We start from the raw sequence: 25197 nt of genomic DNA, 5'->3' as shown, positions 1-25197 counted from the left end.
GCCGTGACAAGGCGTGACGATTACAGGCCGGCCGGCCCCCATTTATTACAGCGGCCATTTAACCTACCCTTGTGTCTCTTCAACCTTTCGATCGCGCCCCACCATTGCAAGAAGCACACCCACCAGGAGAAATTCTTAGAGGGTATCCTGCGCGGCTCCAATGGCGCTCCGAGCGGCTGCTGACGACGAGCAGAAGTTCACCATGCGTGCCGTGGTGGACACCCACAAAAGGTTCATGGACCTCTCGGTGGTGTACACCAACGACTCGGTCTGGGCGGAGGACTCCATCCACATCATGGAGCTGTTGCTTGCCGAGGAGAAGTACAAGGTGGTCGGGTTCGACCTCGAGTACACCCGCGCTCGTGCCGGGTCTCGTCCCAAGGTCGCCGTCGCCCAGATGTGCGTGCGCCACCACGTCCTCGTCTACCACTACTGCCTGGCCACAAGGCCTTGCGAGCGTTTCGCCAGGTTTGTCAACAGCCCCCACTACATGTTCGCTACGGTGGACATCACCAAAGATGTAAAGGCGCTCGAGAATTCGGGCATCGCCTACCAGAATCTTGTCGACATCCAGGGCCAATACAAGATCAGGGGCAGCAAGGAGCATGAGAAGGCCTCACTGGTTCACCTTGCTGAGGCCATCATCGACCCCTACTACAGAGACATGAAGGATTCGTGCAACAAGGACAAGCGTGCCTGGCACTCGGCCTGGATGGAGAAACTCGACAAAGCTCATGTCGTGTACGTGGACAAGGAGGCGTACATGAGCTACGACATGTACAGGCGGATCGTTGACATGAGGAAGTCCCTCCTTCTCCAAAACGGCCAGGGATCCAGCCGGAAGCAGAGCAATGGCAAGTGTCGTCGCAACAATAAGTAGATGATTAGATTCGTGTTTCTCCTACTTTAGTATGCATGTAATTGCTTTCTTTGGTGTGTGGAAATGTTATGTGTGTAGTCACTTGTGTAATTATATGCTTAATTTGGTTATGCAATGCTGTCTTTTTAAGTATATATGTTGATGCTCTCTAGACAGAGCGTAGATGTTGTGCGGACAAAGAAAATCACATCGCACACGGACTAAACAATGGAAAAAGTCGGTGATGATTTCATCAATCACTCACAATTGTATACCGGCAATTGTTTGCTCACAACACATACGTCTTATTAGAAGCAATCGTCTGCGTTATTATCGGTCTTCGCACACATTTCTGATTACAGACCTGTTTGCCGCGTATCGCACATATCTTATTAAGTTGAACTGTTTCTGTTCTTTTGTCTCAACGAAAACAGTTCATCCGAGTGAACCGCATGCCGTATATCGCACACACCTTGATCTGGCTGACCGTTTCTTTTGTGCTGCCTAATCACAAACAGTTCATCTGAGTGAACCGTATGCTGTACATCACACACACCTTCATCTGGTTGCCCGTTTCTTTTGTTCCTCCTCATCACAAACGGTTAATTGAGCTGAACCGTATGCCTTGCAGCGCACACGCAACTAAAATCTGAACCGTGTTTGATGCATCCTCCATCGCAAATGTTTTGCACCTTTTTTGACGGTTATTTTACACCACCGTTTGCGATTATGGCATCGCACATAGTTTCGTCGAAGGGTCTCTGATCGTAGTGTCGCGTTAGCAGCATCCTGCAGTAGTGATAACTTGCACATGATTACAAGGATAAATCACTAAGCAAACTCTCAAAGAAGAAAGGATTGAACTAAACTTTTATTCATCTAATGCAAAAGATCAAACTAAAATAAGTAAAAGCAAAAAGATAGTGGGATGATACGATACCGGGGCACCTCCCCCAAGCTTGGCGGAAGCCAAGGGGAGTGCCCATACCCAATACTCAGTTCTCCTTTGGTGGTGAAGAAGATGATGGTGATGAAGGAGAGATCTTGTCCTCGGATTTCCATGGCATTGGTCCACCATCATAAGAGGAGGAGTGAGTCTCACGGGTCCTGCAACTAGTAGCCAAACTCATACCTTTGAACCTCGCCTCATATTCAAAGACTTGGTTTTGGAGGTCATAGATCTGGCTTTGGAGGAAGTTGATTTGCTCGTTGAGGGTGAAGACGATCTCCTTCATGGGCTTGCCATCCACCTTGAGATCACGGGAAAGGTCCGCTATCATCATGTGATTAGCATTGAGCCCACGCTCCACCATCCCCTTGCACCGGAAAACTTCTTGCTCCATGGCTTTAAGCCTGGCCTCCATGGTTCCCGTGCCCTTGGGGCCTTGCTCATCGCGGATGTACAACACCCCCTCATGCATCTGGATGGTTTGAGGGTGCTGCACCACCTCCCGCAGATAAGAGTTGATGACGTTCTTGAAGAACTTGTCCTTGGAGGAGATTGAAGAGGCCATGGTAGATGGGATCTGACAGAAAACAACAAGGAAAAAGAGAACAGAGGATTTCTTCGCGATACGGTGATCAACAGGTTCGGGAAGTATATATAGATTTTTTTTATCTTGGAGGACAAGCATACAGAAGAAAAACGGAGTACAGAAGGTGCCCCAGGTGGGCACAACCCACCTGGGGGCGCCACACCCTGGTGTATTGTGCCCACCAGGGTACGCTTCCTGGAAGTTTCTTTATTCCCAAAATTCTTAAATATTGCAAAACTGGTAAAAAACTATTTTTGCAGATTTTTCAGAGTCCGTTTACTTACCGTATCACGTACCTCCTTATTTTCACGATTCTGGAGTGCTCCGGAAGGACTCCTTTATGTGCTCTCCCGGTGTCAAAGTTTGGATAATATTACTTTCAACATTAATGGGCGTACCTGAGATATGATGCTTTATTCGTTGCCCATTGACAACCTTCGGGTTAGTACCTTCGGAATTATTTATGTTGATGGCTCCAGACCGGTAAACCTCCTTGATGACATATGGGCCTTCCCATTTTGAGAGGAGTTTTCCTGCAAAGAATCTGAAATGAGAGTTGTACAAAAGAACATATTCTCCGACATTAAACTCACGCTTTTGAATTCTTTTTTATGCCATCTTTTGACTTTTTCTTTAAGTAATTTTGCATTTTCATAAGCTTGGGTTCTCCATTCATCTAGAGAGCTAATATCAAATAACCTCTTTTCACCAGCAAGTTTGAAATCATAATTGGGCTCTTTGACGGCCCAATATGCTTTATGTTCTAACTCAAGAGGCGAATGACAAGCTTTTCCATAAACCATTTTATATGGAGACATACCCATAGGATTTTTATATGCTGTTCTATAAGCCCAAAGTGCATCATCTAATTTCTTAGACCAATTCTTCTTGGACCTATTAACAGTCTTTTGCAAAATTAATTTTATTTCTCTATTGCTAAGTTCAACTTGATCACTAGACCGAGGATGATAGGGTGATGCTCTATGGTTAACATCATACTTGGCAAGCATTTTACGGAAAGCACTATCTAGGGACTCCAAACCTTGGGAAAATAACTTTCTTAAGCATTTTAATAGAGGTGTGATCGGCACTACTAGTTGGAATAGCTTCTACCCATTTAGTAACATAATCAACAACAACCAAAATATGAGCATACCCATTAAAGGAAGGAAAAGGTCCCATGCAATCAAATCCCCAAACATCAAATGGTTCAATAGCAAGTGAATAATTCATAGGCATTTCTTAACGCTTACCGATATTACCTATTCTTTGACATTCATCACAAGATGAGACAAACTTACGGGCATCCTTGAAGAGAGTAGGCCAATAAAATCAAGATTTTAATACCTTGTGAGCAGTTCTATCTCCAGCATGATGCCCTCCATAAGCTTCGGAGTGACATTTCCGTAGGATTTCTCCCTGTTCATGCTCAGGTACACAATGTCTAATAATACCATCTACTCCTTTATAAAGATGTGGTTCATCCCAAAAGTAATGTCTTAAATCATAGAAGAATTTTTTCTTTTGTTGGTATGTAAAGTTAGGTGGTAAATATTTAGCAACAATGTAGTAAGCATAATCAGCATACCAAGGAGTACTATGAGAAACATTTATTGTAGCTAACTGCTCATCAGGAAAACTATCATCAATTGGTAGTGGGTCATCAAGCACATTTTCAAGCCTAGACAAATTATCAGCTACTGGGTTCTCAGCTCCTTTTCTATCAATAATATGTAAATCAAATTCTTGTAATAAGAGAACCCATCTAATAAGTCTAGGTTTAACATCTTTCTTTTCCATAAGATATTTAATAGCAGCATGGTTTGTGTGAACAGTTACTTTGGAATCAACAATATAAGGTCTAAATTTATCACAAGCAAACACCACTGCTAAGAATTCTTTTTCAGTAGTAGCATAGTTTCTTTGAGCACTGTCTAGAGTTTTACTAGCATAATGAATAACATCCAGTTTCTTATCAACTCTTTGTCCTAGGACAGCAACAACAGCATAATCACTAGCATCACACATAATTTCAAAAGGCAAGTTCCAATCAGGTGGTTGAACAATAGGTGCAGAAATTAAGGCTTTCTTGAGTGTTTCAAAGGCTTCTAAACAATCATCATCAAAAACAAAAGGGATATCCTTTTGCAAGAGACTAGTAAGAGGCCTAGAGATTTTAGAGAAGTCTTTGATAAATCTCCTATAGAAACCAGTATGACCTAGGAAACTATGAATACCTTTTATATCTTTAGGACATGGCATTTTCTCAATTGACATCAACCTTAGCTTGGTCCACTTCAATACCTCTTTCAGAAATTTTATGACCTAAGACAATGCCTCCATTAACCATAAAGTGGCACTTCTCCCAATTCAAGACAAGATTTGTTTGTTCACATCTCTGCAAAATTCGCTCAAGATTGCTTAAACAATCATCAAAAGGCTTCCCATAAACAGAAAAGTCATCCATAAAAACCTCAACAATCTTTTCACAAAAGTCAGAGAATATAGCAGTCATACATCTTTGAAAGGTAGCAGGTGCATTACATAAACCAAAATGCATACATCTATAAGCATAGGTTCCAAAGGGACAAGTAAAAGTAGTCTTTTCTTGATCAGGTTGAGAAACAGGTATTTTTGAAAAGCCAGAGTATCCATCAAGGAAGCAAAAGTGTGTGTGCTTAGATAATCTTTCAAGCATTTGATCAATAAAAGGCAAAGGGTAATGATATTTTCTAGTTGCTTTATTTAGTTTTCTAAAATCAATTACCATTCTATAGCCTGTAACAATTCTTTGTGGAATAAGTTCATTCTTATCATTAGGAACAACAGTAATACCTCCTTTCTTAGGAACACAAAGAACAAGACTTACCCATCTACTATCAGCTATATGATAGATTATACCTGCTTCCAGAAGTTTTAATATTTTCGTTCTTACCACTTCTTTCATCTTTAGATTTAACCGATGTTGGTGATCAACAACGGGTTTAGCATCAGGTTCCATGTTAATTTTGTGCTGACATAGAGTGGGACTAATGCCCTTTAAATCATCAAGAGTATATCCAATAGCAGCCCGGTGCTTCCGTAGAACTTTCAATAATCTTTCTTCTTCATGTTCTGAAAGGTTAGCACTAATAATAACATGATATATCTTCTTTTCGTCAAGATAGGCATATTTCAAAGTGTCTGGCAATTGTTTTAATTCAAACACAGGATCACCCTTGGGTGGAGGAGGACCTCCTAGAGTTTCAATAGGCAAGTTGTGTTTAAGTAGAGGACGTTCTTCAAAGAAAATTTTGTCTATTTCATTTCTTTCATGCATATGTAAATCATTTTCATGGTGTAGCAAATATTGTTCTAAAGGATCAGTAGGTGGGACAGCAATAGAAGCAAGACCAATTAATTCATCCTTACTAGGCAATTCTTTTTCATGAAGATTTCTACTAAACTTGGAAAAATTAAACTCATGAGACTCATCACCAAAGCTAACACCAACAATTTGTTTCTTACAATCTATCTTAGCATTAACTGTATTCAACAAAGGTCTACCAAAGATAATGGGACAAAAGTCATCTTGTGGGGAACCAAGAACAAGAAAATCAGTAGGGTATTTTATTTTCCCACACAAGTCTTCAACATATCTAACAATCCCAATTGGTGATATGGCACTAGAATGCGTAGGTCCTAAACAAACGGTTTTTAACCCCTTTCCGCGACGGCATTTGGAACCGTCGCCAAGTGAGTGTGGGCGATAGGGGGGTCCTTCCCACACGACCCAGAAACCGTCGGGGATATGTCCTCCTGGGGCACACGCTCGGCAAAATGAGGTCGTGTGCGACCGGCGAGTGCTCAAATACGGAAATACGTACAGTAGAGCTAAAAAATACAATTATATAGGCAAAATTGTTTCCGGTCGCAAGTACATCCCACACAGTTAGTCCCCGCTAAACGTTTCCGTTCGTATGTACACCCCACACAGTCGCTCCAAGGAAAACATATCCATTCACAGGTACATCACACACAATTTTTCCCGTTATATCGTTTGCGTTATTGAATGTATCACACATGGTCCGTAGAAGAAACTATGTGGCAAAGGTTGTCCATCACACACAGTTTTTATGTGGTAAACGTTTGCGCAAGGTGGCCTAACGCAAATAGTTTTCAAGAGAAAGTCGCGTGTGATTGTTCATTGATCCAACACGGTTTATTCCTAGAAACTGTGTGCGTTGCCTGAGGTCATCGCCCACGGTATTTTTTCAATAGCCGTTTGCAATAGCAAAACCCAATTAGCAGGCTAATTCACCATTAGCAGGCTAATTTCCCTATTATTAATAATCCATTTATTAATCTAATTGACATTCATATTAAGCACACAATATATTTCATTTCCATATTAAGGAAGCAGAATTTCATAATTGAAATACATCAGAGTACAACATGATATAGCTTCAGCACTCAGCTACCCCATTACACAACTGCACCAGCACCAAGTTCCACATGCAACATGTAGAACCTTTTGAAATTAGCATCATAGACGGTATATAGACAGATGCATCTCATCTGGAAAACTGCTGAAGCGGAAGGCGAATATTGAGCCTTCATTCATGTTGAAGGTCTTTGCAACTTTAGGCCAGTGCCTGTGGATGATTGACCGTCCGTCCTTCGTCCTCTTCAGGAACACTTCAATATTGAACCGTGGGTGTTGTATGAAAACCTTCCTCACCTCCTGACCATAGAGGTGGTTTGAGAGGTAATAATCAGTGAACTGCTTTGGAAAGGCCTGTAAACAAGGATGTGCATAAATATCTTCTCTATATTGGAAATGGGGCAAAGGAACAAAAAAGGGCAAGGTATAATAGTTAGTACCATCTTGTAGTGAACTGATGTCTTCTTCATTGTGCAGACAAAGATCTTGTTGTTCTTTGTCGCTAATTTCTTTATCCTAACAATCTTTCTAAGTTTCTTGATTTGATTGATATTCATGGACAACTCATTTCCCCATATGCAAAAAGGGTCGAACAATGGGTCAAAACCTCTGACAGCAGGACCTACATGTGCAAGACAAAATTGTTAAAAACCAAAATATTAGAATGGTTCCTGCAATTGCACAATAATGTGCTATTAGAGAACGGACCATGCAGGTGCTAACCTCGATTGTAAACCTCAGTGCTTCCCATTGTTTCCCTCCAACACATATAAGGTAGTTAGTCATCAGGTTAAGTAAGGGTTCGCATGCTATCAGTAAAATATGTTGATGAAAAATAAGCACATTGCAGATTCATCCGATTATTTCAAGTCACACGAAAAACCCATTTATCCAAACCAAGCATGATTAAGAACTAGGAAATATAGCACTTGTATATGTTTCTCATGTATTAAGTGCAGCCAAATTCGGTTTATTCCTCACATGCACAACAATACAAAATTCTACCCACGACAATTGGACATCGCATTACAGAATTGAACCAAGCATTTAACTAAACACCACAACAAATGAACCAAACATTAACGGAGCACCAAATTGCACAATATAACATACTCCTAATAGAAGATCAGACAGTTAACCAAATAGTTAACTACAGCCAATTGTAGCAATTGTATTTGTTTCTCATGTATTTACTACAGCCAAATTCAGTTTATTCCTCACATGGTATACAATAACAGAATGCACCCACAACTATTGAACATCGCATTGCAGAATTGAACCAAACAGTTAACTAAACACCACAACACAAATGAACCAAACGTTAACTGAGAACCACATTGCACAATGTATAACCAAACCAAGCATGCTTGACAGCTTGGAAATATAGCAATCGTATTCGTTTCTCATGTATTTTGTAAAGATAAATTCGATTTATTTCTCACATGGAAGACAATACAAAATTGCAGCCTGAAGAATTGAACATCACATTTGCAGAACTAAACCAAACAGTTAACTGAAGACGACAACTAATTAACAAAATAGTTAATAAGTGAGCACCACACTGCACGACATATAGAACATATACACTAGAGCGACAGATTGCATGATAAATTAGATAGCAGAATTCACTAGAATTTGTGAAGGAAAGGCAGGAGCAGCACACGCAATGGGTAAACTGAGCATTCTTAACCGGCGTAGCTAGCAATTGGCAAGGTGCTCCTCCAAGATCTGGGGGTCGGCACGAATGGCAGCCATCGCGACCTCATCCGCGCGTGCGGCCGCAATTTGCTTCTCCGCTGCCAAATGCTCCTTGAGATCCTGGCTATACTGCGTGCACCATGGCTTAGGGTGGCGCTTACTTGGTGGAGGGGTCGGTGATTTGGGTGGAAGGTGTCGCGCTCGCGCCGGCGGTCGGGGCATGTGGGATGTGGAAGGAGGAGGAGGATGGGGATCGGGGTGTGGATTACCTGCCTGGATAGACGAGGCCGAGCAGCGTGAAGGAGGGTCACCGATGAGGAGGCGGCGCTGCAAGCAAGGAGTGAAGGTTTCAACTTGGAAAGGAAGGCGGAAAGAGGGGAAATGTGGATTTTGGTAAGGGGGTGGGGGCGGGGAGGTAGATATTTCCGCGGAAGCCAAAAATTTGGAATCGCTTCAGCCAAAAAACTGGTGCGCAAAGTGTCATCAGACACGGTCCCTTATTCAGAACTGTGTACGATATGTGGACATCACAAACGATTCATATAGCTTAACCCGTGTGTGATGAGTTTGAACGTCAAATTTTTTGGTTCGAATTTCCATGGTTACAGTGGTCATCCACGTCATTGCATAATTACACAAAGGAGACTACAGCACACCCACACTTCTTAATCGAGTAAGTTCAACAATTAAATAGAGCTAGCTGACCTAAACATTACTCTAACAAATTAAAGACCAAGGCTCTTAATTAAACAAAACAAAGACACACTCGAATAATGACAGCCAACAAAGACATTTTGAAAAAATAGCTGCCACTTCAATATCTCAAACGTTCGTATAATTCAAACCCTGTGTGTTCTGTTAACCATTCACGTGACGCCACGTGTCTTGGTTTTAATGGCTGTAGGAGGTGCCGTGCGGACAGCTGCTCGATCTTGACTGAACGGGAGGCGTGCGAGCGCCGTCTGGTGCGCAGGCTGACCAAGAGGCATGCAAGCTGTCCTTGAATGCGCAGGCTCACCGAGAAGCGTGCGAGCTGTACACTGCGCAGGCTCATCGGGAAGAGAGCCCTTTAACTTCCATGGCCGCCCGCCTTGCTCGCATCCTCTCCATTAATGGCGCCCAAGCTGCAGTTTAATTCGGTTTTTAAATATAAAACACCCATCGCAAATCTTTTAGTTAGTACACCCGTATGCAAACTGACAGCTTCCCCAGGAAGCCAAGAGAAATGTGCTGAGCAGGATTTCTGCACCTCTTGATCGCAAACATTTTAGATAGAACACCCGTATGTAAAGTGAGAGCAGCGCAGGATTTGTGCATCCCTTCAACGCAAACGGTTGTTTTGGATGACCCGTGTGCAACCACGTACAAACAATTTGGTAAGATTTGTCAATCCTTGTAACACTGCGATTTGTCAAAATATGCAGCTAAAAATCACTAGCACTATAAAAATTTTGCAACTAAAATTCAGTAATTAAGCATAGATTTCATTCATAGATTAAGCAGTCGTTCTTAATTTATACAAACGGTTCAACTCGACAGCTGAACCGACCAAACTTTTCCCCAATTGTTGCCAACCACGTACTGAAATAGCTAGTTCAACTATATATACAAGCTAATTTTAAGTACGCCTTGCGAGCGTTTCTCCAGGTTTATCAACAGCTCCGACTACAGTTTCACTATGGTGGACACCACCAACGATCTAAAAGCGCTCAAGGTCTCGGGCTTGAAATGCCCGAATCTTGTCAACATCCAGCGCCACTACAAGGTCTGGGGCAGTGGAAAAAAACTGAACTCCCCGGTTGACCTCGCCTCGGCCATCATCGACCCCTACTACGCGAAGATGAAGGAAGAGAGCAATAAGGACAAGAACGCCTGGCACAGTGTGTGGCATGAGAGACTGGATGAACAACATGTCAAGTACGTGGCCATGGACACGTACACAAGCTATGACATGTACAGGCGGATCGTTGACATGAGGAACTGTCTTCTTCCTGACCCAGACGAGGGATCGAGCCACATAGCAGTGGCGGGAGCGTCACAAGAAGTAGATGACTAGACTATCATTTCTCCTACTTTAGAATGCATGCAATTTTTTATTGAGTTGTGTGCGAATGATCTGTATGGTCACTTATGTAATTGGATGTTTATTTCAGTTATATATATATACATGTTATTCTACTGTAGACAAAGCAATTCACACGGCTTATTAGCAGCAATCCTTTGTGTTATTATTGGTCTTCGCACACATTTCTGATTACGGACCTATTTGCCGCGTATCACACACATCTTGTTCAGTTGAACTGTTTCCATTGTGTTGCCTAATCACACACAGTTCATCCCAGTGAACCGTATGTTGTATATCGCACACGCCTTCATCTGGCTGCCCGTTTCTTTTGTTCCTCCTCATCCCAAACAGTTAATTGAGCTGAATCGTATGCCCTGCATCGCACACGCAACTAAATTCTGAACTGTGTTTGATGCATCTGTCATCGCAAACATTTTGCACCTTTTTGACGGTTTTTTTACACCATCGTTTGCGATTATGGCATCGCACACAGTTTCGTCGAAGGGTCTCTGATCGTAGTGTCGTGTTTGGACCATCCTGTAGTAGTGTGGTGTTTCTATTAGCAAGTTTAATAGTAACATTTATGTTTTCTATTTCTGCAGGTGCTATGTCTTTCATAATTTCTTGATATAAAGTGCAAGGAATAGCACTCACACTAGCACCCATGTCACATAAACCATGATAACAGTGATCTCCTATTTTAACTGAGATGACAGGCATGCCAACAACAGGTCTATGTTTATTCTTTTTATCAGGTTTGGCAATTCTAGCAGCTTCTTCACAGAAGTAAATAATATTCCCATCTATATCTTCTTCTAAGAGATCTTTAACCATCGCAATGCTAGGTTCTACTTTAATTTTTTCATCAGGTTTAGGTGTTCTAATATAGCTTTTGTTAACCACAGTTGAAACTTTATCATGTTCCTTTATCCTAACAGGGAAAGGTGATTTCTCAATATAAGCAGAAGGAACAACTGGATCAACATTATAAAGTATAGTTTCTTCTTTAACTGGTACCGGTTCTTTAATTTCTTCTTTAATAGGTGGGTGATATTTAAACCACTTCTCTTTAGGGAGTTCGACATGAGTAGCAAATGATTCACAAAAGGAGGCTACTATCTCAGAGTCAAGTCCATATTTAGTGCTAACACAATCATATTTAATTTTAATACCTGACTCTTTACCTTCGTCGAGTTCCCAATCTTCAGAGTTGCGTTTAATTCTTTCAAAAAGATCCCACCGGAATTCAGTAGTCTTCTTCATAAAAGAACCATCTCAAGAAGTATCAAGCATGGTTTGATCATTACGAGAAAGTCGAGCATAAAAATTCTGGATAATAATTTCTCTTGAGAGCTCATGATTGGGGCATGAATATAGCATTGACTTAAGCCTCACCCAAGCTAGAGCCATACTTTCTCCTTCACGAGGCCAAAAATTATATATATAATTACAATCACGATGAACTAGATGCATAGGATAAATTTTTTGGTGGAACTCCAATTTCAAACGGTTCCAATTCCATGATCCAATATCATCGCATAGCCTATACCATGCCAATGCTTTTCCCTTCAAAGATAAAGGGAAAACCTTTTTCATAACTTGATCCCTGGGTAAACCTCCAAGCTTAAACAATCCACAAATTTGTTCCACATATATCAAGTGCATATCGGGATGTTCGGTTCCATCTCCTGCATAAGGATTAGCTAGCAGTTGTTCTATCATACCCGAAGGAATTTCATATTCAATATTTTCAGTAGGTGCAGTAGGTTGAGGGGTAGCTAATTGTGGTTCTGGATGAGGTGAAGATGCCCCGAACAAACCCCTCAAAGGATTGTTTTCCATAGTAACAAGTAACAATAAATTTCAGCACACTATATAAATGTTTCCTTACCAAATTCTACTTACCAAAGGCGCTTCACTCCCCGGCAACGGCGCCAGAAAATAGCCTTGATGACCCACAAGTATAGGGGATCAATTGTAGCTCTTTTCGAGAAGTAAGAGTGTCGAACCCAACGAGGAGCAGAAGGAAATGACAAGTAGTTTTCAGTAAGGTAGTGTCTGCAAGTGCTGAAATTGTAAGTAGCGGAGTAGTTTGATAGCGAGGTAATTTGTAACGAGCAAGTAACGATAGTAGTAACAAAAGTGCAGCAAGGTAGCCCAATCCTTTTGAGGCAAAGGACAAGCCAAAACGGTCTCTTATGATAAGCAAAGCGTTCTTGAGGGTACACAGGAATTTCATCTAGTCACTTTCATCATGTTGGTTCGATTTGTGTTCGCTACTTTGATAATTTGATATGGGGGTGGACCAGTGCTTAGGTGCTGTTCTTACTTGAACAAACCTCCTACTTATGATTAACCCTCCTGCAAGCATCCGCAACTACGAGAAAAGTATTAAGAATAAATTCTAACCATAGCATTAAACTTTGGGATCCAATCGGTCCCTTACGGAATAGTGCATAAAGAGGGGTTTAAGTTTATGTCACTCTGGCAACCCACCATCTAATTTCTACTCCACAATGCATTCCCTTAGGCCCAAATATGGTGAAGTGTCATGTAGTCGACGTTCACATGACACCACTAAGGGAATCACAACATACATACTATCAAAATATCGAACACATATCAAGTTCACATGATTACTTGCAACATGATTTCTCCCGTGACCTCAAGAGAAAAAGTAACTACTCACAAATGATAAACATGCTCATGATCAGAGGAGTATTAAATAGCAAATTGGATCTGAACATATAATCTTCCACCAAATAAACCATATAGTAATCAACTACAAGATGCAATCAACACTACTAGTCACCCACAAGCACCAATCTATAGTTCCGGTAACAAGATTGAACACAAGAGATGAACTAGGGTTTGAGAGGATATGGGGTTGTTGAAGATGTTGATGGAGATTGCCCTCCCCAAGATCGGAGAGTTGTTGGTGATGATGATGATGATGATTTCCCCCTCCGGGAGGGAAGTTCCCCCGGCGGAATCGCTCCGCCGGAGGGCAGAAGTGCTCCTGCCCAAGTTCCGCCTCGAGGCGGCGGCGCTTCGTCCCGAAAGTCCTCTTCCTATTTTTTTCTAGGTCAAAATGACCTATATACCAGAAGATGGGCACCGGAGGTGGGCCGAGGAGGCCACAACCTCCAGGGCGCGCCCAGGTGGGTTGTGCCCGTCTGGTGGCCCCCCTCTAGTAGTTATTTGCTCCAGTATTTCTTATATATTCCATAAAAAATCCCCGTGAAGTTTCAGCTCATTTGGAGTTGTGCAGAATAAGTAGCCTGACGTAGCTTTTGCGGGTCCAGATTTCCAGTTGCTGGAATTCTCCCTCTTGGTGTGTACCTTGTAATTTATGAGAGAGAAGGCATTAGAATTACTCCAAAAAGCATTCTTATGGATAAAAACATTATAAATAACAGTAAAAAAACATGATGCAAAATGGACGTATCACGGAGCGGTGAGGGGTGGCTAATATTTTCCATGCTAGATGTGTTATTCTCACGATGAGTGTTTATTCACTTGTCATTGCACGAGAGTAAGGCAAAGGTATTAGGGATGCCCAGTCCCGAAATGAAAAATGAATGTACTTTATGTTGTCAAATAATAAATTCCTTGGAATGTGTTGGTATGGAAGGCAACCGTGGATACGGCTAGCCATGGAAAGTGAAAGTATGGTTGAAAAAGGAATAAACTTTATTTTCTTTTTGGGAACCGCCTATGATATATCTATAATGGAAAGTGTTGGGAACTCTAAGTCATTTTCGTTGGTGGGAAGGACATGCCCCCTAAAATGTTTTTATCTCTCAGTTTTTCGCTTTGAGCTCTGGCACCTCTACAAATCCCTACTTCCCTCTGCGAAGGGCCTTTCTTTTACTTTATGCAATTTTTATTTTTGAATTTGAGTCTCCATCTTCTCTTATAAAAGCACCAAGTAGGAGGCAATATAATCGTACTTGAGTATTGGGTGTAGTTAATATGCTAGTGCGTTTCATGAATGGATCAATGATTGAGCATAATGGGCTAGGGATAACTTATTTTACCGTTGATATTTTGGAAGACAGGGTTGCATGTTGATATGCTTGAGTATTTAAATTATCATGGAAAAACTAGACTATTTCTTTGAACAATATAAAAGTCCAAATGTCCATGCTACAAATAAAAGAAATATGATATGACATGATAGGCAACATTCCACATCAAAAATTCTGTTTTTATCACTTACCTACTCGAGGACGAGTAGGAGTTAAGCTCGGGGATGCTGATACGTCTCCAATGTATCTATAATTTTTGATTGTTCCATGCTGTTATATTATCAATCTTGGATGTTTTATAATCATTTTATAGTCATTTTATACAATTTTTTGGTACTAACCTATTGACATAGTGCCAAGTGATAGTTGTTGTTTTCTGCATGTTTTTTACATAGCAGGAAATCAATACCAAACGGACCCGAGGACAAGGAAGTACCCGTGCCGCAGGTCGTAGGCACAGACGAACTGCTCCCAGCCATGACATAGTTACATGTGGCGGTCGGTGTCGAACACCACCTCCACGTCCCACAGCCTGCGAAGCCCGCTGCCGGCCTATCGCATCTTCACATTCTGTGGCCGACGGTCGTCCAACATCTTCATAAAAGTGTCAGGCAGCCTCTGCAGCGTGGGTGAAGCAGTGATGTAGCAAACAACAGTGTTATGATAAAGAGATGGGTGAAGGGGAGATCTCTCCTTTTATATACCTGCCTGCTGGAGGAATTCTCAAGTATGATTGTGAAGAACTCGAAACCTTCCAAGTCGGACTCCGACGTGGCAGAGCGTGATACGTCTCCAACGTATCTATAATTTTTTTATTGTTCCATGTTGTTATATTATCAATCATGGATGTTTTATAATCATTTTATAGTCATTTTATATCATTTTTTGGTACTAACCTATTGACATCGTGCCAAGTGACAGTTGCTGTTTTCTGCATGTTTTTTACATCGCGGAAAATCAATACGAAACGGATTCCAAATGCAACGAAACTTTACGGAGATTGTTTTGGACCGGAAGACACCTAATGGGCCAAGGTTGCGCCTGGGGGGTGCTCCGAGGAGAGCACAACCCACCAGGGCGCGCCAGGAGGCCCAGGGGCGCCCTGGTGGGTCGTGCCCACCTCGGGTGCCCCCCCGGACCGCCTTTTTCCTCTATAAATACCCCAATATTCCAGAAACCCTAGGGGAGTCGACGAAAATCAATTCCAGCCACCGCAGAGTCCAGAACCACCAGATCCAATCTAGACACCATCTCGGATGGGGTTCACCACCTCCATTGGTGCCTCTCCGATGATGTGTGAGTAGTTCTTTGTAGACCTTCGGGTCCGTAGTTAATAGCTAGATGGCTTCCTCTCTCTCGCTGAATTCTCAATACAATGGTCTCTTGGAGATCCATATAAAGTAACTCTTTTTGCGGTGTATTTGTTGGGATCAATGAACTTTGAGTTTATGATCAGATCTATCTTTTTATATCCATGAAAGTATTTGAGTTTCTTTGATCTCTTTTATGCTTGATTGCTTATAGCGTCGTATTTCTTCTTCGATATTTGGGTTTTGTTTGGCCAACTTGATCTATTTATCTTGCAATGGGAAGAGGTGCTTTGTAGTGGGTTCGATCTTACGGTGCTTGATCCCAGTGACAGAAGGGGAACCCACACGTATGTATCGTTGCTACTAAGGATAAAACGATGGGGTCTATCTCTACATAGATAGATCTTGTCTACATCATGTCATCGTTCTTATTGCATTACTCCGTTTCTCCATGAACTTAATACACTAGATGCATGTTGGATAGCGGTCGATGTGTGGAGTAATAGTAGTAGATGCAGGCAGGAGTCGATATACTAATATTGGACGTGATGCCTATATAATGATCATTGCCTGGATATCGCCATGAGTATTTGAAGTTCTATCAATTGCCCAACAGTAATTTGTTCACCCACCGTTTACTATTTTTCTCGAGAGAAGCCACTAGTGAAACCTATGGCCCCTGGGTCTCTTTCTCATATTATTTGCCTTTGCGATATATTTTCCTTTGCTTTTATTTTAAGATCTATTAAACCAAAAATTAAAAAATACCTTGCTGTGTTTTATTCTTATTTATTTTATTTGGCGTTCGATCTATAATTCTGCTATAATTTTATCTCTCGTCCACGTGCCAATTTCTGGCGCTGTTACCCGAAAGGGATTGACAACCCCTTTAACACGTCGGGTTGCGAGTGGTTGTTATTTGTGTGCAGGTGCTGTTTATGTTTTGTTGCTTGGTTCTCCTACTAGTTCGATAACCTTGGTTTCATCACTGAGGGAAATACCTACCGTTGCTGTGCTGCATCATCCCTTCCTCTTTGGGGAAATATGGGCGTAGCTTCGAGCCGCATCAGAGCGCAGACGGCGGTGGCGGCCTCCCCCCATCTCTGATAAGCAGCAGAAGAGACCAATTACTACCCTTATGATATTATCATACAACATTACAGCAGCAGAAGTTTTGAGCAGGAGAGAATCAACTACACCAAGTTATCATTTCACATTCAAAAAGCAATGCACTTGTGGACATTTATGATGGCAAGAACACCTCTGTTTTCTTCTTCTACTCATTCCCCATGAAATGAAATTACATCGCAGTTGAATCAGTCAATATATGCAAGCAACATAGGAAACTTGACTCTAATTCAACACTATCATATTTGATAAATGGACATAGTTGGAACAGAGCCAAGTTTTTAGACATGAAAGTAAACTGAGAAAAAAAAGCAATGCACTTGTGCTCAACAACATCAACAACACTTAATTAATTTGGTCGGTTAGTTGGCAATGGCAATCTAACAAAGCATAGTAATCTAACAAAGTACCCTAATCAATATTGCATCCACCAAGAACAACTAGAAAAATTCTCAAACCCTAGAACAATATGCCTAATCTGCTGCTACTCAAACAACTTTGCATCCACCAAGAACAACTTTGCATCAACCAAGCACAACCCCAAACCCTAGAAAAATAACTTTGCATCAACAAAGTCAAGCTAGATAGACCAAGCTCCAGTTGAAGCACTGCCAATTTGCTCTCAAGTAAGTAAACATGACTAATTAAACTAAATAACCTAAACCTAAACTAAAAAACTAAACAAATTAAACTAAATAACCTAAACTAACTAAACTGAAAAACCTAATCTAAAAAAATAAACTAAACAGAAAAGAAAAACAACAAAACAGGAGAGGGGGTGGCAGGGGCTCACCGTGGGGGGCGGCGACGGGTCGGGGAGGGGGCGGCGATGGGGCTGCGGCGAGGCGGGGTGGCGACGGGGCGGGGAGGGGGCGGCGACGGGCAGCGCTCCTCGGGGGCGATCGACCCGCGGCTGCGGCGGGGAGGCTCGGGAGGGGGTGGGAAGGCAGTAAGGTGGTGGCGACGGGGCGGGGAGGGGACGGCGACGGCGCGGGGAGGGGGCGGCGACGGGGCAGGGAGGTGGCAGCAACGGTGCGGGGAGGGTGCGGCGGCGGGGCCAGGAGGGGGCGGGGAGGCGGCGGCGACGGCGCGAGGAGGGTGCGGTGGCGACGGCACGGGGTGGCAGAAGGAGGAAAGAGGAGAGGAGACAGAGAGACAGGGCGACGGCGGGGACGCGGCCCCGTTAAGTCAATTTTGAAGCTTTGTCATCCGCCTCTCCTTTGCCGTCTGCTAGCGGACGACAAAGAGGGGGCCCGTTAGGGTTTGACAGCCAGTGGGCCAAACCCCCTCTTTGCCGTCCGCTAGTAGACAGCAAAGGACCTTTGTCGTCCGCTAGCGGACGGCAAAGAGGTGGCTGATGGCAAAGCCTACCTTTGTCGTCCGCTGCCTCTTTGCCGTTAGCTTTCTGGTGGCAGATGGCAAAGCCTACTTTTGTCGTCTGCTAGTGGACGACAAAGAGTGGGCAGACGGCAAATTTGCTGATTCCAGTAGTGCCTAATGGGCCACCACATGTGCTAAAGGACGAAAGCATCGGTGTAGTCATGCAGCTTGTTGAAGTCATTAGCAGTGAAGCGCAGACACCCAAACTGAAAGATCTGGCCCGAGCAAAGGGGGTGTCGAGGACCCCGGGACGAATCACAAAGAGAGCGAGAGAGGGAGAGAGAGAGAGAGAGAGAGGTAGGGAGAGGGAGAGAGAGAGAAGCCACCAATCTTGGGACTTGGGTAAGCCATCTCGATCGGATCTGCGGATCTGCACGCACAACCCCTGCTTGGCACCCAATTGTTGATGCTCTTAAGACTGGCACTGGGTGCAAGCAATGGATCGATATAGTAAGGAACGAGACATGCAATTTACCCAAGCTCGCCCCTTCCGGGAGGAGGTGAGACCCTACACCTACCTTTGATGGATGTATTGCTCAAGTACTCACCGGTCGTCGAGAGGATCGCTGGAGAGTTCAGTTTCTTTGATTACAAGCTCTTGGCCTAGGCAGTGGAGAGGAGGAAGATGCTTAGCTCAAAATTGATCTAGCATGTGTTCGATGCCTCCATACCTTCCTTAGCTCCCCTTATATACTCGACTGAGTTGGGGTTACATCACTTGGGTCGGTTTGAGGTGGGCTTACCCCCACTGTCTTGGTTCATACAAGGCCCCGCATCCGTGGGCAATGTTGATCCGGCTTCGATGGACGGCATAGTGATCTGCACGGGAACTGTGGTCCAGTGGAGAAGTCCTCCCTTAGCCTCCCTGGGGCCTCCGGAGCTAAAACACTATCCTCATCACACATAAAGCCTGATCCTCAAAGACATTCTCTTACGAGTATCAATATTTTTATCCCACTAGGTCACTCCACCATGCACCAAGCTTGATCATGTAAGGATGGCTATCCGGGTCGTAAAGTTTGGAAGAGAAATTCATTTCTCCCAGACTTTGCACCAACTAGGAAGGCACGCAACAATTTTATGTAAGGAGAAGCTAACTGGTGAACGTTTGTTAGGGGCCCATCCTGGCGAAAGTGCTCTCTCCCATCGGATTCATTACACGAATCTTGGCGCGAGGACTGGAGACACGTCAGATTTATTAACTCATTCGCTGTGAATAGAAAAGTCAGCGAACATTGTACTAATCAAAACACTACCCGCACACCACACTAGGAGACCATAGTTTGAATTATACTCCCTCCTTTTTTTCACCTTTTTTTACAAGAAGACAAATTATGTTCTTTTTTGCTTAGGTACATGGCATTTTTTCTAAAAGAATTTAACATGGCAGTTTATATATTTTTTGTGAAATTTTGCACATGGCGAATTTAAATATTTTTTTATAATGTTCACAAGTCAAGTTTGTTTTTTCACATGGCATTTTTATTAATAATAGGGATGTCAATTTATTATTGAGAGGATGTCATTTTTTCTCAATGGCATGGCACTTTAACTATTAATCGCCTAGCATTTTCATTAATAATGGGATGACATTTTTATTATTTTGAGAGGTTGACATTTTTATTTTTAATGCATGACAAATTTTATTACTAAGCACATGCGTTTTTATTAATAATAGGATGGCATTCTTTTATTAATAATAGGATGGCATTTTATCGTTGAGAGGATGGCACTTTCTCATTGAGAGGATGACATTTTTAGTGTTGGGAGGATGACATTTTTATTTTTAATGGCATGGAAATTTTTATTGGGGATTATCTAGATAAAAAATGATTATCTAGAAGAAGGCAGTTTTATAAAGTAGCATGACAATTTTCACATTTTTCAGAGCATGGCATTTTATAAATTTATGTGTATTTTTTGTTCATGGCATTTTTATGTAAAGAGGTGGCAGTTTTTAATTAAATATTTTTCTTTTTCCTTTTTGGTTGAGCACGGCAATTTGGCATGTAGAAACATCCAGGCTTAAGATGAAATTTGTTTTTTTTTGGCCCGTTAAGGCATTTCTGGGACAGATGAGGTCGCGCTGAAACATGCGAGGGAACAAAACATTCGCGCGAGTCGAGTCTTCAACGATAAGAGATGGCCTCCGTCCTATCTCAGACGGTATATGTCACAACTCCTTGAGGCGGCAGCACCGGGCTATTACGAGCTGGATGTATCTCCTGAACTAATTTTTTAGCTTCTGTAGTGTTCTTCTTTTTCCCCCTCCCCCTTCCCCTACTTTTCTCTCTTTCGAATGGCTGCTTACAGCCATGGCACCACGGTGCTCAATGTAAGCTTCATGTAATCAACCAACTGGTCCCAGGCCTTGGCATGTTTTGAAATATATAAGGTAGAACCTCATCTACCTTTCATTTCAAAAAAAAAAAACATTCGCGCGAGGCTGGCGACAGCCAGATATTAGGGTCCTTTAAGTATGAGTAACATGATTCTATCTTGATTTGTAGTCCCGCCATACATGAAACCAAGTCCTTAATTTCTTTTTCTTTTCATGAGTACCAAGATTTTTATCTTGGGTGATCTCATAGTGCACCAAGCTTGGTCCTTCAGGAATAAAATGCGGGAATAACACATCGATTCTAGGAATTGAACCCAGATGATCAGACTGCACTGCATAACCATGTCTAACCACTAAGCCAAGGCTCTCTTTAAAAGGAAAAAAAAACTATCGCAGCACACTCAACACACATTGAAAATCCTAGAGACAAAGTTGGCATAAAATGCGCTGATAACATTTGAACCACCACCTTTTGCTATCTCCACACAGCCTAACTAGCGATCCCACCATAAACAGCCCTGAAATGTCCCAAGCCAAAAGAACATTCATCGATAGCAACTTTTCCCACAGAAGGAACAAGGTTACACAGTAACCAAACAATGTAATCTTGCGCGCCAAATCAGTTTCCTCACTGACTTTGCTCCTCGGATGTATGCTGGTGGTTGCCTGAGCGATCGTCCATGTGCTCCTTCAAGTTTGCTTGTTCAATGGGCTTCATCTCAAGTCTCTTCTTCTCCTTCTGAACGACTTGTCTGGGCATCACCTCCAGGATGAAGCTTCCACCGTTCCATGTTGCGGCACACACCTTTAGTACTTGGAAGATCCCATGCAGCCGGTATGAAAGGAATATGGGTACAGTGAAAGCCAATGTCGCCACTGTGAACACTGCCTGAAGCAGTATGTACATCAACGGACGATTCTTGTCACCAAGCAATCCGCTCAGTCTCCACCAGATGTTGTTTGCTTTCTGTGCTTTCTTTGACAGTTCCCTGCCAAAATTGATAAAGATAAATTACTGGGTTCTCTCACATGGGAGAATACGTAAGGGTAAGTAGACACTTGGAGGAAGTAAAGAAGATGGGAGGAACTGAAACTACAATTGGTAACAGGCAAATTATCTGAACCAAGTTTAGTCCTTATGGCTCAGTTTTGGTCCATTTTATAGACTGCGTCTCCACCGGCGGTCAACGAGCACCACTGAGCATACATATTGTTCCACTCATAGGTATTCAGCATACCCCACCAAGAAATACAAAAAGACATACCTGTATGATGTCATGACTTCAGGATCCCTTAACAGCCTTTGCCGACGCAGCACATTAACTATGAGGAAATACATCAGTTGCCACAAGGTGTAAGCAGCTAGAGGAACAACAAATAGCCATGTCCACAGATAAGATTTGTCCTCCACATATGGCCATGTGACTCTTGCTGCTCTTCCTTCTGGATGCATGGCAGCAAATGTTTGTGGGTTCCACCAACGGATAGTGAACAAAACTATTCCTGTAAAAGCTCTCTTTCAGTCATGTTACACATTTGGCAAGAACTGCTGGATGAATAATAGAGTGGCATCATAACCTAAAGTCACGGAATCCAGAAGGAACTTCCAGCCGAGAACCCTTATCTAGCTTAAACTCAAGCTCCCCTTGCAGCTTTTTAATTAAATTGCTCATATCTACTACAGCTTATACTCAGACTCCCCTCGGCATAACAAGACAACAGAGTAGTCATTGTAAGGCTTCCATATATCACATTCCCGTCATACAATTTCAACAAGCACCAAACAAAATATAGTTAATAGTTTCACTATACTAAGATGGTGCTTTCCTAAGAAAAGTAAAGTTCCCCATCATCCTACGCATTGAATTGGGCTGTTTAAGTGAGATAACGTACCAGGCAAGAGGTGTATCAGAACACTAACAAGTTTATCGAATGAGCTGAACACCAAGCTGCAACGCCATACAATTAATGCCCAAGCAAGGGGACCCTGCAAAGATTTAATAAAAAAACAAATGATTGCACACATATTATAAGCACGAACAAGAAACCAGGCAACCCACAATAATCCTTTTCATACCTCTGCAAATGAGAAGCAAACCATGAAAAGCTTTTCATCCTTTGGATAAAAGAGAATCATAACAAGGAGAAAAGTGTTGGCATAGTAGCAGAAATCCTGCAAATTACATCAATGGTTGTAACCCAATGATTTATTAGTAACGCACCATAGTATTGTGCCCAATAAAATGCTTGAGAAGTGCAATGCAATCCACTAAAAAAGTATGAAACTCATGTCATTTGAACTAGGAACAAACAAAAGGTAACACTAAAACTTCAGAGTGAAAAAGAACTAGAATGTCAGCTTTGAGCCTTGGACAAAGCATAAGCACAACAGTCATCAAGTAAAGGTGCATTAAAAACATCAGTACTGTATGTTATGAGCAGCACTTGTCTTCTCGATTAAGAACATAGTACAGATACGTAAACAAGATACTCCATCCATCCGGAAATATAGGGCCGAATTTGTACTCCGAGATTTACTTTGATTGTCAACAAGATCAATTACTATATGTGATGTTTGTTATAAAAAATTATACCACTGGAAACTCCTTTCAAATATGAATTCAGCGGTGTACTTTGTGTGACATACATCACATATAGTATTGAACTTGTGGACAGTTAAAGTAAATCTCAAAACATGAAATAGGCCCTACATATCCGGATAGACGGAGTACATGATAATATGCCTTCCGTAACGAGATACATGATAATATCCAAGTTCACCAATTGCTGGAGGTCGATGAAATCAAGCCAGTGACAACCATTAGCTTGCAGTAGCCATTCTCTTTTGTGAGCTATCATCATTCTAAGCTGGTATGCCCAGCACCGCACATTGGTTGTAAGTTTGGCCATTTGGGGATTTTGTTTTTTAATTGAAAGCTAGGCTCCTCCCGAGCCTTAAGTCCAAAATAAGTCGGCACAATAGCATATCATATTATGATCCACTCATCCTTATTACAGGATATACTGACGTTGACACTTTATCCGTGACAGTTGTGCATGACACTTGAGATACTAACAATGATACTAAGCTATGACACATAAGCAATGAAACCAGCACAGTTAAAATGATGGCCAAAACAAATTTCAGTGAAACGGACTCACCAGAAGATAGTAGTGCCACTTCTTGTAGCGGTAGTAAATCCACCTGAGAGGAACAAATATGACATAGAACAGGCAGTACACATACGGCACATCCTGTGGTCCTGCAAAACGAAATCAGAGCACTGTAAGATGTACCGACCACAACTTTCAGGAGTAGCATGCAACCCAACAGATGGATTTGGCAATAGCTTACTGGCACCCAAGAGGTAGCAAAATGTCCCAAATCCAAGAACACCCATCAGGTGTGTGACCTGCACATTAAAAGCCAGTACCACCAGGTAAGAGGTTCCCCACATACAGACATTCGAATAGCGTCACAGCCATGTCAGTAGTACATGGCAATAAATGAAGAGATTCATCACCACAGTAATCCATTCCTACCCAAAGTGCCCACAAAAACAGTAGACAACGCCCAGCACATGTTGAAACATTGCATAGCACAATCAATGCGCGCTGAATTTAACCGCGAAATGAACAGAGCACGGGCACGCCGAGATTTGGGGAGAGCCAGAAGCCCAGAAGATGGAGATTAAGCAGGGGGGATCGGAGAAAAGACCTTGAAGATGAACCGCTCGTGCTCCTCTGCCTTGGTGGCGATCTTGACGGCCTGCTTCGACAGCATCGCCTTGGCCTGGTCCCTCTGCAATTCAAATAATCCCCCCCAGAAAAATCAGAAGACGAGTAATCGGGGGAAAAGAGGCGCCGGCGCCATAGGGCTGCGGCGGGGCGGGGGAGTAGCAGTACCCACCCTCCGGCGGACGTCCGCGGCCCCGTTGGCGAGCATCGCCGCCGCCGACGCCTCGTCCTCCACCACCTCCGACGACGCCATCCCAGAGAACCTTGGAGAACGCGCGACCAGTTCCTCTTGCGAAGACGAAAGCCTCCTCTTCCCCCTACGCCACCTTTCCTTTCCTTTCTTCTTTTTATTTCGCTTTCCTTTCGCTTTGTTTATTTATTTGTTTATTATTATTGTTATCTCTTCTCCCCCGCTTTGTTCCTTAGCTTTTACACTATCCTCCATTTTCTACTCGTCCTCTGGCGTGGATTGCCCTCTGCTACAATCTAATCTCTCTTCGTTTTGTTTTGTTTTGTTTTCTTCGCGAGTTCCCGTGACGTTTGGTTCGATGCAACGGTTTGGGGTGGAGCGTTGGGTTGGGCAGCATCAGGTTCTGTGGCTGTGCGAGCCGTGGTTTGGCGAGGCAACAGCACTGGCCTGGGCACGGCGGCAGCAGCGAGGGTCAACACGTGCTCTGTCGTGCTCCTTT

General features: G+C 42.8%; 1 protein-coding gene across 1 annotated transcript; it reads right to left on the bottom strand.

The window, feature by feature from the left end:
* Positions 1-21069: 21069 nt before the first annotated feature.
* LOC109787473 (glycerophosphocholine acyltransferase 1) lies at positions 21070-24976 on the bottom strand. Its single transcript, XM_020346022.4, has 8 exons — positions 24681-24976; positions 24489-24572; positions 24126-24183; positions 23933-24033; positions 22848-22943; positions 22664-22757; positions 22036-22273; positions 21070-21759 (listed from the first exon to the last, which is right to left on the bottom strand). Exons 1-8 carry the CDS (start codon positions 24759-24761, stop codon positions 21399-21401), a joined length of 1113 nt encoding a protein of 370 aa, XP_020201611.1. The 5' UTR covers positions 24762-24976; the 3' UTR covers positions 21070-21398.
* Positions 24977-25197: the final 221 nt, after the last annotated feature.

Source organism: Aegilops tauschii, chromosome 3 (assembly GCF_002575655.3).
Source record: "Aegilops tauschii subsp. strangulata cultivar AL8/78 chromosome 3, Aet v6.0, whole genome shotgun sequence".
In the NCBI taxonomy this organism is placed as follows: domain Eukaryota; kingdom Viridiplantae; phylum Streptophyta; class Magnoliopsida; order Poales; family Poaceae; genus Aegilops; species Aegilops tauschii.
Note: the sequence above shows the minus strand (reverse complement) of the source record. Positions and strands in the feature narration are given on the sequence as shown.